Here is a 10,193-nt window from a genome sequence, read left to right on the forward strand (position 1 = left end):
CAAAAAAACAGACTGCTTCTTTATATTGTTTTTATTTAATTACCCACTCAAAGCATTATGTGGTTTACTCCCCTCTGAAATTCTGTCCTCAGGATGGTACTTCATTGCTCGATGATATCATCATTTTAACATGTTTACGAGAATCATACCTGCCCAAGTGTTCTATACTGTACTGTACACTGCTCCTTGTACAGTACTAGGCTCTTTGTAAAATGATGGGTTAAATGCAGAGATCAAATGTCACTGTGTGTGCTGTGTGCATGTGTGTGTGTGTGTGTGTGTGTGTGTGTGTGTGTGCGTGTGTGTGTGTGTGTGACCATTAAAGAGGGTTTCATCATCCAATTCTAATATATGTCACATCTATGTTTAATATATTAACATGTAAATTCAACAAAACACATTTTTTCCCAAAATGTAAATGATCTGACCTTTAAATCTTTCACCAATAAAAGGCTGTTCATATATACAAATGTGATGTTTAATGTAAAATACATGTTTAATGTATGTATGTATATATATTCATACTTTATTTTATACTTTCTTTCAGCGTTGTTTACTCTACATGGCAGTCAGTATAGTATTTCTTCACATTTAAGACTTGTAATGAAGACATTTTAAAAAATGGTATGATGACTTTCTTTGACATCTCAAAATTAATTTCACCAGCTGTCAGACCAAACAAGACCAAAAATGTGTATTTTAACAACTACTAATACCTGTTTTGGTAACAATGCCACTATGTGTGCTTTGCTGTATACAAGTGCAAATTGGATAGATTGAATAACCATGTATAGGATAATGGTATCAATTTATTATAGAAAACTATATGTATTCAGATTTACTTTTGTTCTTTCTGTGCAATATCCAATTACAAATCCTTGTAGGTCTGCAATTACATTTATGAGATGCATTTAAATATATTATGGCTATACCTTTAAGTGTTTGCAAAGTGCTCACTTCATCAACAAACCTCCATACCTTACATAAAAACACAGGTCAATATATTTGTTATTGTCCCTTTTGTCTACTGTATTGTAGGTGTCTGGTATTTTCATGAAATATAACAAGTTTAAAATGTAATTTTATTTTGTAACATGTCTGGTTAAAGATTTTGCTAAAAAAAACATCAGCCCTTCCAGATCAATCACAACAAAACTACCATAGTGTTTATAAAAAGATAGGAAGAACAATGTAAATTGTTTTTAAAACAATAAAACCTGATTTATTGTCAAACCAGGACATTTAAAGAGCCTGTGACAGCCTCCCAACAACTGTTGTGCAATGAAACATTGGGCTACTAGTAATCTCGAACCGTCAGCTTAAAAAAGAAGGTCCGCATTCCCTGATGAAAAAACAAACCGATGCTTTTTGTAGTTGTAGTACACCAACATGGATTAAACGTGTGTTTTTTTTACCACAATGTTGGGGAAATTGATGGATAAAATGCACGGATTATGATTATGATTATTATTATTACAACTCCGATCGGCACACTAGGTCCACCGTTTCCCCGCAGCGAGGCTCCCCCCGTTCACAGTTTACGTGGGCTGGGCTGGGTGCAGTGACGGATTGGCCATCGGGACGAATCCCGATGGGCCGGTACCGAAGTGGGCTGGTCGGATAAGTCACTAGCACATCCCCCACTCCCCCCGTTAACAATTTACTAGTGGTACCGAAGTGGGCCGGTCCAGAGTCCCGGGCTGATTTTTAGTCCCACTCCACCACTGGCTACATAACCGTATTATCGCCCATATTGACGCACCTAATTCCTAAACTTCTAACAGATACAACATAAACCGATCCTTCAGCCTCATATGAGCTCTCAGACACGTTCAACATTAAACTGTCATCGCTGTCTGAGCTTGCTGCTGTGTGCGCCATCGTGCGTTTACATGCAGATGCTGGGATCCTGAACGGTGCAGCTGGAGCGCTGTGCCCGCAATGACGTCACACATAATTTGGCGGGACTTGAAGAATCCCCGAGAAGATCCAGGAAATGGTCAACATTGAAGGGCAGATTAATGGTTATCAAAGTACAAATATCCAAAATCAGTTCAGTAACGGTTTTCAAGGGGACAATATTTACTCAAATTGATGGGTTTGGATGATGGGGGAAACCCGTGTCACAGGCTCTTTAAACTACGACTTTAACCTGTCGTTATTTTTTAAAATTGAATGACAAATATATAAATTAAGTTTGCCAGCAATAAACACAAAAAAAGTCTGAAAAAGTCCAGTGGTTTCCACATGTGCGCCCTGATGCTGCTCTGATGAAACAGTCCTGAGCAGAATCAGTCGAGCTTCTCTGCTCAGTCTCTCCCTCATCTTGGGCAGACATTGTGGTCAGTGACGAGTTTCTCCATCCTCTTTATCTTGCGTTTGTTCTTGGGCATGGGTTTGTCGTACATGCCGTTCTTTAGTAAATGCTCCTTGCTATGGTGAACCTGAGCACCGTGCTGCAGCTGGAAGGAGCACAGAGCCTTCAGGGGCCTCAGCAGAACCTGGACACACAAATGGAGAAGGTGTAAACAAAATGGTTTCTTGTTGGCATTGCAACCTCTGTTTGTAACTCTCAAAAATAACCAAATCTATGTACTCCATTTTGATTTGGGTGACTTCCCACTGGTCAGTTTTTAACTTAGCTACAGTTAACAATTAATTAAACTATAACATGTACGTGAAACGGGTTGCTCATATTAATGAACCTACATGTATTTACAGCAGTTCCTCTCAGCTCTGAATCATTTGAAGGTATTTCAACTCATTTCTTTTGTTTTTTCCGCCTGCGACTTTACTGTTTTTGTTCAGTGATTGCCTTCATTTCCAGACACAGGAAGCTGTTTTCAGAAACACAAACCTAAATAAATGCTAATGCTGTTCCATATCTGCTGGATGTGTTAGTAAACTGCTATATATATATTAATCATCATTATTTCATCCCGTCACCTCTTGGATGTCGTCATTCTGCTCCAGTATAGACAGCGAGACAGCAGCACACTCCAGCGTGGACAGGCAGATGTTGGAGGGTTGTGTGCGGATCACATACTGACTGGAAAGAGTCCTATTGAGCTGCACCTGGTGGCCCAAAGCAGAGGTGATTAGAAGGGGGAGAAATTAACTGATTTCTTTCAAATAATAAAAGTTATTTTGCCTGGAATTAAAACAGATACAATAGTTGATCTTCAATTATACCAAGTGTTTGCTACCCTTAAATTCTGGGACATAAACACTTGTTGTTACCACCAGTCCTCACTGATATCCCCCTATCAACGTGGACAAAGTGTTAAGGATTAGAACATTTATATTTAAAATATGCTCTTAAATAGTTGCACAAAATCAACTTTAAGGCCACTATAGAGAAATGAACATTAGTCAAATGACACCACTGAAAGGCAACGTTTGTTATCTCTTTTTGACAAAATGAACATCACATCAAACCTATGTTATTGTGAAAACACAGTTATACACACCTGTTTAGGCAGGTGGAACAGGTTGTTTTTCAGGAACATGTTTTTGGCCTGGCTCCAGGTGCCATCTATAATGATCACATTGTGTGTCACTGTGCCTACTTCCTGGTGTTGTACCAACTCGTCCAGGTTCTGGGATTTGGGGCCTGGGTACAGGATCAGCGTCCTGCTGTCCCGACACACCGCAGCCAGCTCCGGGTGCCTGAGAGGGGAACAATTGAAGAAAAAAAACTCAATATATCTGTAAATTCAGAGACAAAAGTGTTTCAATAGTGTGGCGGAGAGCTAAAATTGGAGAATGACTTCTTACTTTTCCTCATTGAATCTCCTTCCCACTATGACATTGCATTTTCCTTGCGGCAAACAAGCAGCAAGTAGTGGCACTGTGCGAAGAACTCTGCTCTCCTGAAAGTAAACTGGAGGTTAGAAAAGGCATAACCATGAGCCTCTTATACAAATATGCCTGGTTTTCTTTAGCTATCTCATTGGAAGGAGCAGTTGATTTTTGGTTTTGAAAAGTGGAAAGAACAACACATTTAAATTCATCAGCCAGACAAAAAGAATAAACATGCAATGTAATAATACTGTATACAGGACTATTTGAAACTGGCCAATTATTAGCATTTGGCCTCGCTGCTTCCATCTTTCTTATTACTTTGGACATAGAATACCAGGGGCATACTTCATGAAGATGGTTGAGATAATGACCACAGTGGGCGATGCTTTAGTAAAAACAAATACTATATTGAATAATCAAAAATACAAAACATTGTTTGCCTTGCACTTTTTTTCCTGACTACGTATATACCTATTTTTGGTGTCTTGGGTATTCCCTTATGATGTACACAATTACAACAAGAAAACAGAACACACTGAAAAAGAAGGTATGCCAAAGCTTTTGTCTGGTACTGTATGTGCATTTCAAACAGTAGTCGAGTGTTGGGCATGTATGCCACATTTGACATGTTATTACTCACCTCTGCAGGATGCTGCACTATGTACAGACATGTGGAGACCTCCAGGGGTTGTGTTGGAAGAAAAGGACAGAGACACACCTTCTGAGGGCGACTACATGGGAGGAAAGTTGAAGACTGTGATTGCACCGTTACATCCCAGCCTATAAGCCCCCATCTCTCAGTTTCAGCTGGTCTTCAGCTTTTCTTTAACGACATTAATCTGTTCCCTCATTAAAGCATGCCAGTAACTTGAGGAGAAGAATAATGGGATGAGGAGGAGGAGGAGGGTTTCCAACCAATCTAACTGGTTAGCTAGCTAGCATTAGCTTCACTTTAATTCAGCTCACCGGCACCGTAAACACGTCGGTCTTCTCTCGCCCACCTCGACCGGGAGGGCAGCCAGGTCGCCAAAAGCGTCGTTTAATCCATCTTCATTCGACGAGCTGTCACCGTTTTCTGCTCCGTTTTCTTCAGAAGAGACAGGAGAACAAAAGCTGGGATCATTGTCCATGGTGGAGTTAGCAAAAAGCTAACTTATCACCTATGCTTATCCCATGTTGTAAAACACAGCATAGAAATACACCAACTAGAATGCCTACAAACCGGTATACTAAACTGATATGTTAGCTAACTGGCTATACGAAAAATATATAAATAAAACGAAAACTTATTTCATTAGTCTCTTTATTTTTATAATTATTACTGTATGTATTTGGAGAATTTGGCCAAATAAAATATTGTTTAGCTTTGTGAATTAGCATATCTACTCTATCTACTGTATTTCTATGACCTAATGGTAAACCATGAACTCAAAGCTGCCACCTGTCGATGTGGAGGAAAAAAGGTGACTGAAGTAAAAGCTGATGGGAAATACTCATTCATAACACTGGATGTCTCCGATCATAATTAGGACCATAACATGTTTATATTCGGTTAAAATATTTAAAATTACTAATGCTTGACCGCACCTATACTTATATTTGTTTCTTATTTATGAATTATCCCATGTGTTTATTTATGAATTATTCCATGTGTTTATTTAGAATTATCTGGTAGTTTCCTCTTTGTATGCTTAACTTGCCTTTTATAAGGATTTGGTATGATATTCTTTAGTTGTGTATTTTAAATATGTGCTGCATGGCCTATGTTGTAGCTACTTACTTGTGACTGTAACTTAATTTGTTTGTATCCAGTTCTCTATTATAAATGTTGAATTTGATTTATTTCATGTTGCTTATTGCTGCTGTGTGTGTTAAAAAGGTGTCGAAATACAATGTGTGCTCAGGAACACTGCAGAGCTCCAGATTGGAATCTGTGGACTCAGGCATAGGAGCAACCATATCTGCAATTCTTGACATAAACCGGCTTTTTTGATTATGTCGGGGAAAATACTGCACTGTCCAATCTTAGTATAGTCCTGGCTAAAAGAAACCCTCTATACACAGTGACAAACATGGTGGTGTAACATGGAATCAGTTACACACAATTTTTTTTAATTCAGCGTTAGTGTTTGTTTTGGAAAACATTAAGAAATATAGAAAGTATAATGCACATACACAGGTTTTTGACTGTTTACAAGAGGTGACGCATACTCCTGGCTGAGACGAGGTGTCAGGTTTACAGCCAGAGAGGCCTATTTTTAGCTGAAGATCCCCACTAAAGTCACAACGACACATGCACTCTCACCTTTTTTATTCACACCCATGACCCTCACCTCTTTAAAACAAAACACTATAATTCATGCTCTATTGTCACAAGTCCACACTGCAGGGCCTGGGTTAACCTGGAGAAAGGAAGGAAAATGTCCTTCTCTGAAAATGTGTTCAATTACAAAAAAAACTATTTTGCAGTCTTTATAGAAAGGTTTTTCAGAAAGTACCTCTGTGATTTTAAGACATTGAATGAGTTCATCAGGGTACTTAAAAACAAACTGGCTAAATACACTATAGTTCAGTTAAAGAATAACACACTGTCCTTTATCTTTAGCTGCTTCATTTGACCTCTCACTCAGTTTTTCTGGATTAACTTCTGCGTTAACCAATTCTGATGATGTAATATTTACTTCCTCTGGTTCAGTTTGTTTTGTAGCTGCTTCAGTCTCAGTTTTGTACTCTTCTTCTACTGTTGTAGTGTCTTTTTCCTCAGCAGCAGCAGCTGGTGTTGTGTTTCTGAATGTTATTTCATTGTTATCTTCTACACTTTCAGTTTGTGGGGACTCCTCTGCAACCAAGGCATCTTCCATTAGAGCATCATTGGAGATAGGTTGCATAATTTCCTCTCCATCCCCATCTCCCTCATCTGCAGTCTCTGCAGGTGATGCCGTCTCTTTCTCCTCCACCCTCTGTTCCTTTCCACCAGCCTCCTCTTTTTCCTGCATGATATCGTCAACTGGAGTCAGAGGTGTGAGGTCGAGACATGCCTTAAAAGAGGCTGTTGCCTTTCTCCTGGGAGGAGCAACTGGCTTTTGCTTTTCCAAATCTTGTTTCCACATTTCCTGATCTGTACTGACATCTTTCTCATCCAGAGCCGCAGGATGTTCATCTGTTCTTTCCCAGAAAGGATCATCTGAGACAAACTCAAAGCTTGAGACGCTAAGTGGATCTTCTGGGACTTTCTCTACCTTAATGGAGACTTTCTTCGTCGTCTTCTGCTTGGTTTGTGTAGATGATTGGGCTTCATCCTCTTTAGGTGACAGAGGGAAAGGATCTACATCACATGGAGAAGAGTTGTCACTGGCTCTGAAGAAGTCTGTGATTTCTTCCTCTGAATTTGGCACCCCTCCTTGTTCTCGCTCAGGCAACAAATCATCAAAATCACACAGATCTTGGGCCAATACCCGAGAACCTTCCTCTGGGCTAATGACTTCTTCAGCTGGCTCCACTTCCAATGCAGGTGTCTCATCTATGAGGACATATTTCTCTAAATATCCCCTGGCTTCTCTGTCTGAATGCCTGCTGTGAAAAGACTTCTCAGATGTCAGGCTTTCTGTATCCTCTTCTTTCTCCCGACAGCCGACTGCTTCCTCGTACAGGTCAGTGTAAAGGAAAGCCATGGCTTTGGGCTCCTCCAGTAAAATTTGATCAATAATTTTGAGAGGTCTTTCTGGTAGAAAGATTGGAGTCAGGATGTCCTCTTGGCTTCCAAACAAAGTTGAACCGCTCGGTTTTGATGGGAGTCTAGAGGGTGGGCGTTCGTCTTCTTTCTCTAGAGGCTTCCTATAGTTGTCTGTACCGCCGTAGAATACTTCATCTAGAAGCTCGCTGCTGAATTCCTCCAGGCTGATTGTGTCTGACTTGTCATTTTCTTCATTTGTTGTTGTGGTGGTTGTGTGGTCTTCAGTCTCCGCAGTGTACTGGATCTCAGTCCCAGCCTCTTCCTCTTCCTCTTGCTGTTCCTGCACGATCACAGCAGGACCTCCTGGAGCCTCAGCCTCAACCAAGGTGAACGCCTCAAAGTAGTCTGCATTGCCGGCAGCTGCTCTGCCTGGAGGTCGGGCCACTGGAGCCCCAGGTGGATCCATTTTATTTGGACCAATGGAGGACGAGGGATTGACCTGGCCATCACTTGCCTCGTCCATTCCTGTAAATACCAGGTCGTCATAACGAATCTCTTCACTAGCTTTAAGAACAAGGCTGTCCTCTAGATAAGAAAGGTTGTCCACCATTACTTTGCTCTCCTCTTCATCCACAGTGGCCATTTTCGGAGGAACGACAATGTTTAGGATTTCAGAGCCCTCAGACACTAATCTAAACAGCATTTGCTCTTTATCCACCATTGGATCGTTCGCTTCCTCTTCTTCTCCGTCTTCAGTTTTTACATTTAGCTGTGAAACTTCGAATAACTCCGGTCTTCCTGAGATGTTCTCAGAACTTTCTACAACTTGTTGTCCCTTTGATTTTCTCTTCCTCTCTTTAGTTCTCTTCCGTCTTGAGAACAGCTCGTCGTCCATGACAAAGAAGATTTTCCCTGCAGGAACAGACCCAGGTGTTGCAGGCCGCACTGCGACCGGAGAGCTCAGATCCACAGTTCCAGCTTCAGAGGTCCATGGCGTGCTGCTGCGACTCGGGGTCGTTTCCCATGCAATGCCGCTGTCCTCGCCTTGCATAGTTACCATGGAGAAGGAGGGGTCCATCATCAGGCATTGCATCTTAGGTTGGACGTTGTCATCGCTGACAACCTCTCGTAAACTAAAGGCAGACAAACATAAGATAGTCGATATTAGAGATAATAATGCACAATCAAAGTGGGTGTTTCTATCATTTCTGTCAGAAAGTAACTTTCATCCATGTTTTTTTTCTTGTGTTTTGAAAAAGTCAGTCCGGTAAAGCTAATAATGTTAGCCAAAACTGGAAGTAGCGTCAGATGAAACCCGGTTGAAATGAACTTATTTTTTTAAATAATAGCTTTAAATGGCCTAGATTTGACAGTTTTAGCTTTTTTGTTAACTGGATTAGAACAATTTAAATATGAAAAAAGCTACAAAATAAATAATTTAGCTAATTACTTTATTATCATTGTGGAGGCTTTGGTTTGAAGTGTTTTGTCAACCCCTTGGCCAAAAGATAGAAAGCCCTCTTTGTGTAACACGATTGTAAAGTTAAATCAACACCATGGTTAAACAAGTTCAAAATGTAACTTGGTAATGAATCCATGAAGGGAGAATTCATTGTATTAGGTTACATTAATTTAAGCTAGCTTTTCCTAATAGACTGAATGTATACTAAACACTTATGAGCGACACACGTACAGGTTAGTCACACTAAAGAAATCTCATATCATACGAAAAACAGATCCAATTTACTTGTGTAGAATGAGCCTCTGGAGACTTGGGAATACATGAAATAAAATGAACCATACTACACAGAAAACTTTGACTTTGAGCTGAAGTAATGTTTCCAAAAAACAATATTTAGAATAACTGATCGGTACCTGTTTCTAAGGTTCTCCACTTCATCACTGGCCTCGAAGTTTTGTCCGGTAAAATCTTCGGGTGTCAGCGCTGTCATCTCAGGGTCCACATCCGACGGTGCCACTTCTTCTGTCAGAGCATCCATTGTTGTAATATCTTGATGAATCTGCTTTCACCTCTCAACACAACTCAGTGCTGCTCTGTTGATCTCATTCTAAGCCAAGCGTGCTCCAGTTGAGTCTTCATGCTCAGCGTAATCTTGAAATAGAAGACTGGTCTTCCAGTGTTTCATCTCAAGCATTTGTAACATGCATGGAAGTTCATTTCTGTTTACACAGGATGAACCCTTGCATTTGGCATAAACAATAAATAGGTGAATCTGGGTTAGTTAGTTGTGGCCTGTGACGAATTTGAACTGAGGAAAATGCAGCATCATGTAAAATGCCTGTGCTTTATGGTTCTTACCACGTCTAAATATAATGTAGCCTGTATCCAATGTCAGGAGCCTGTCTGTTATAGCCCCACAAGTTCTAATTAGTTTTGTGTTGTTGTTGTGCAAAAGGGATAAAAAAAAAAACATATTAGGCTTTAACCATGTTGTGAGAAAAGTGGTAAATAACATATTTATCAAATTTGAACCCAATAAAAACACATATGAATGGCCTAATCTAATACTTTAATGTTTAAGATGAAATCTGCATAATGTGTTTTAAATTTTACTTTTTATTGACCCATGATTCACCCAAGGCAAATATCAACCTTGCACCTGTTTATGTATATCCTGCTGCGTGTCAGGGAAACTATGTGAGAACTGAAGGACAGGAAGGTTAGGGGGGGTTTACTTTTAGTCAACAGGTCGTA

At 40.1% G+C, this 10,193-nt stretch overlaps 2 protein-coding genes across 2 annotated transcripts; both read right to left on the reverse strand.

The window, feature by feature from the left end:
• Positions 1–1,068: 1,068 nt before the first annotated feature.
• On the reverse strand, positions 1,069–4,978 carry dtwd2 (DTW domain containing 2). The gene is made up of 6 exons (XM_079658695.1): positions 4,771–4,978; positions 4,445–4,535; positions 3,778–3,872; positions 3,471–3,669; positions 2,947–3,075; positions 1,069–2,501 (listed from the first exon to the last, which is right to left on the reverse strand). The coding sequence occupies exons 1-6, from the start codon at positions 4,932–4,934 to the stop codon at positions 2,322–2,324; spliced, it is 858 nt and encodes a 285-aa protein (XP_079514821.1). The 5' UTR covers positions 4,935–4,978; the 3' UTR covers positions 1,069–2,321.
• Positions 4,979–5,873: 895 nt separating this feature from the next.
• Positions 5,874–9,774, reverse strand: LOC307024495 (uncharacterized protein). Its single transcript, XM_079658673.1, has 2 exons — positions 9,353–9,774; positions 5,874–8,610 (listed from the first exon to the last, which is right to left on the reverse strand). The coding sequence occupies exons 1-2, from the start codon at positions 9,475–9,477 to the stop codon at positions 6,378–6,380; spliced, it is 2,358 nt and encodes a 785-aa protein (XP_079514799.1). The 5' UTR covers positions 9,478–9,774; the 3' UTR covers positions 5,874–6,377.
• Positions 9,775–10,193: the final 419 nt, after the last annotated feature.

Source organism: Notothenia rossii (assembly GCF_949606895.1).
Source record: "Notothenia rossii genome assembly, chromosome: 11".
Classification (NCBI taxonomy): domain Eukaryota; kingdom Metazoa; phylum Chordata; class Actinopteri; order Perciformes; family Nototheniidae; genus Notothenia; species Notothenia rossii.

Bases quoted from the DNA above. Each gene is read 5' to 3' on its own strand.
- dtwd2 (XM_079658695.1), bottom strand. From the start codon at position 4,934: ATGGACAATGATCCCAGCTTTTGTTCTCCTGTCTCTTCTGAAGAAAAC. The intron at 4,536-4,770 runs GTGAGCTGAATT...CCTCCCATGTAG, and splicing joins CCGACGTGTTTACGGTGCCG to TCGCCCTCAGAAGGTGTGTC. The intron at 3,873-4,444 runs GTGAGTAATAAC...GTTTACTTTCAG, and splicing joins TAGTGCAGCATCCTGCAGAG to GAGAGCAGAGTTCTTCGCAC.
- LOC307024495 (XM_079658673.1), bottom strand. From the start codon at position 9,477: ATGGATGCTCTGACAGAAGAAGTGGCACCGTCGGATGTGGACCCTGAG. The intron at 8,611-9,352 runs GTACCGATCAGT...GTCTGCCTTTAG, and splicing joins GTGGAGAACCTTAGAAACAG to TTTACGAGAGGTTGTCAGCG.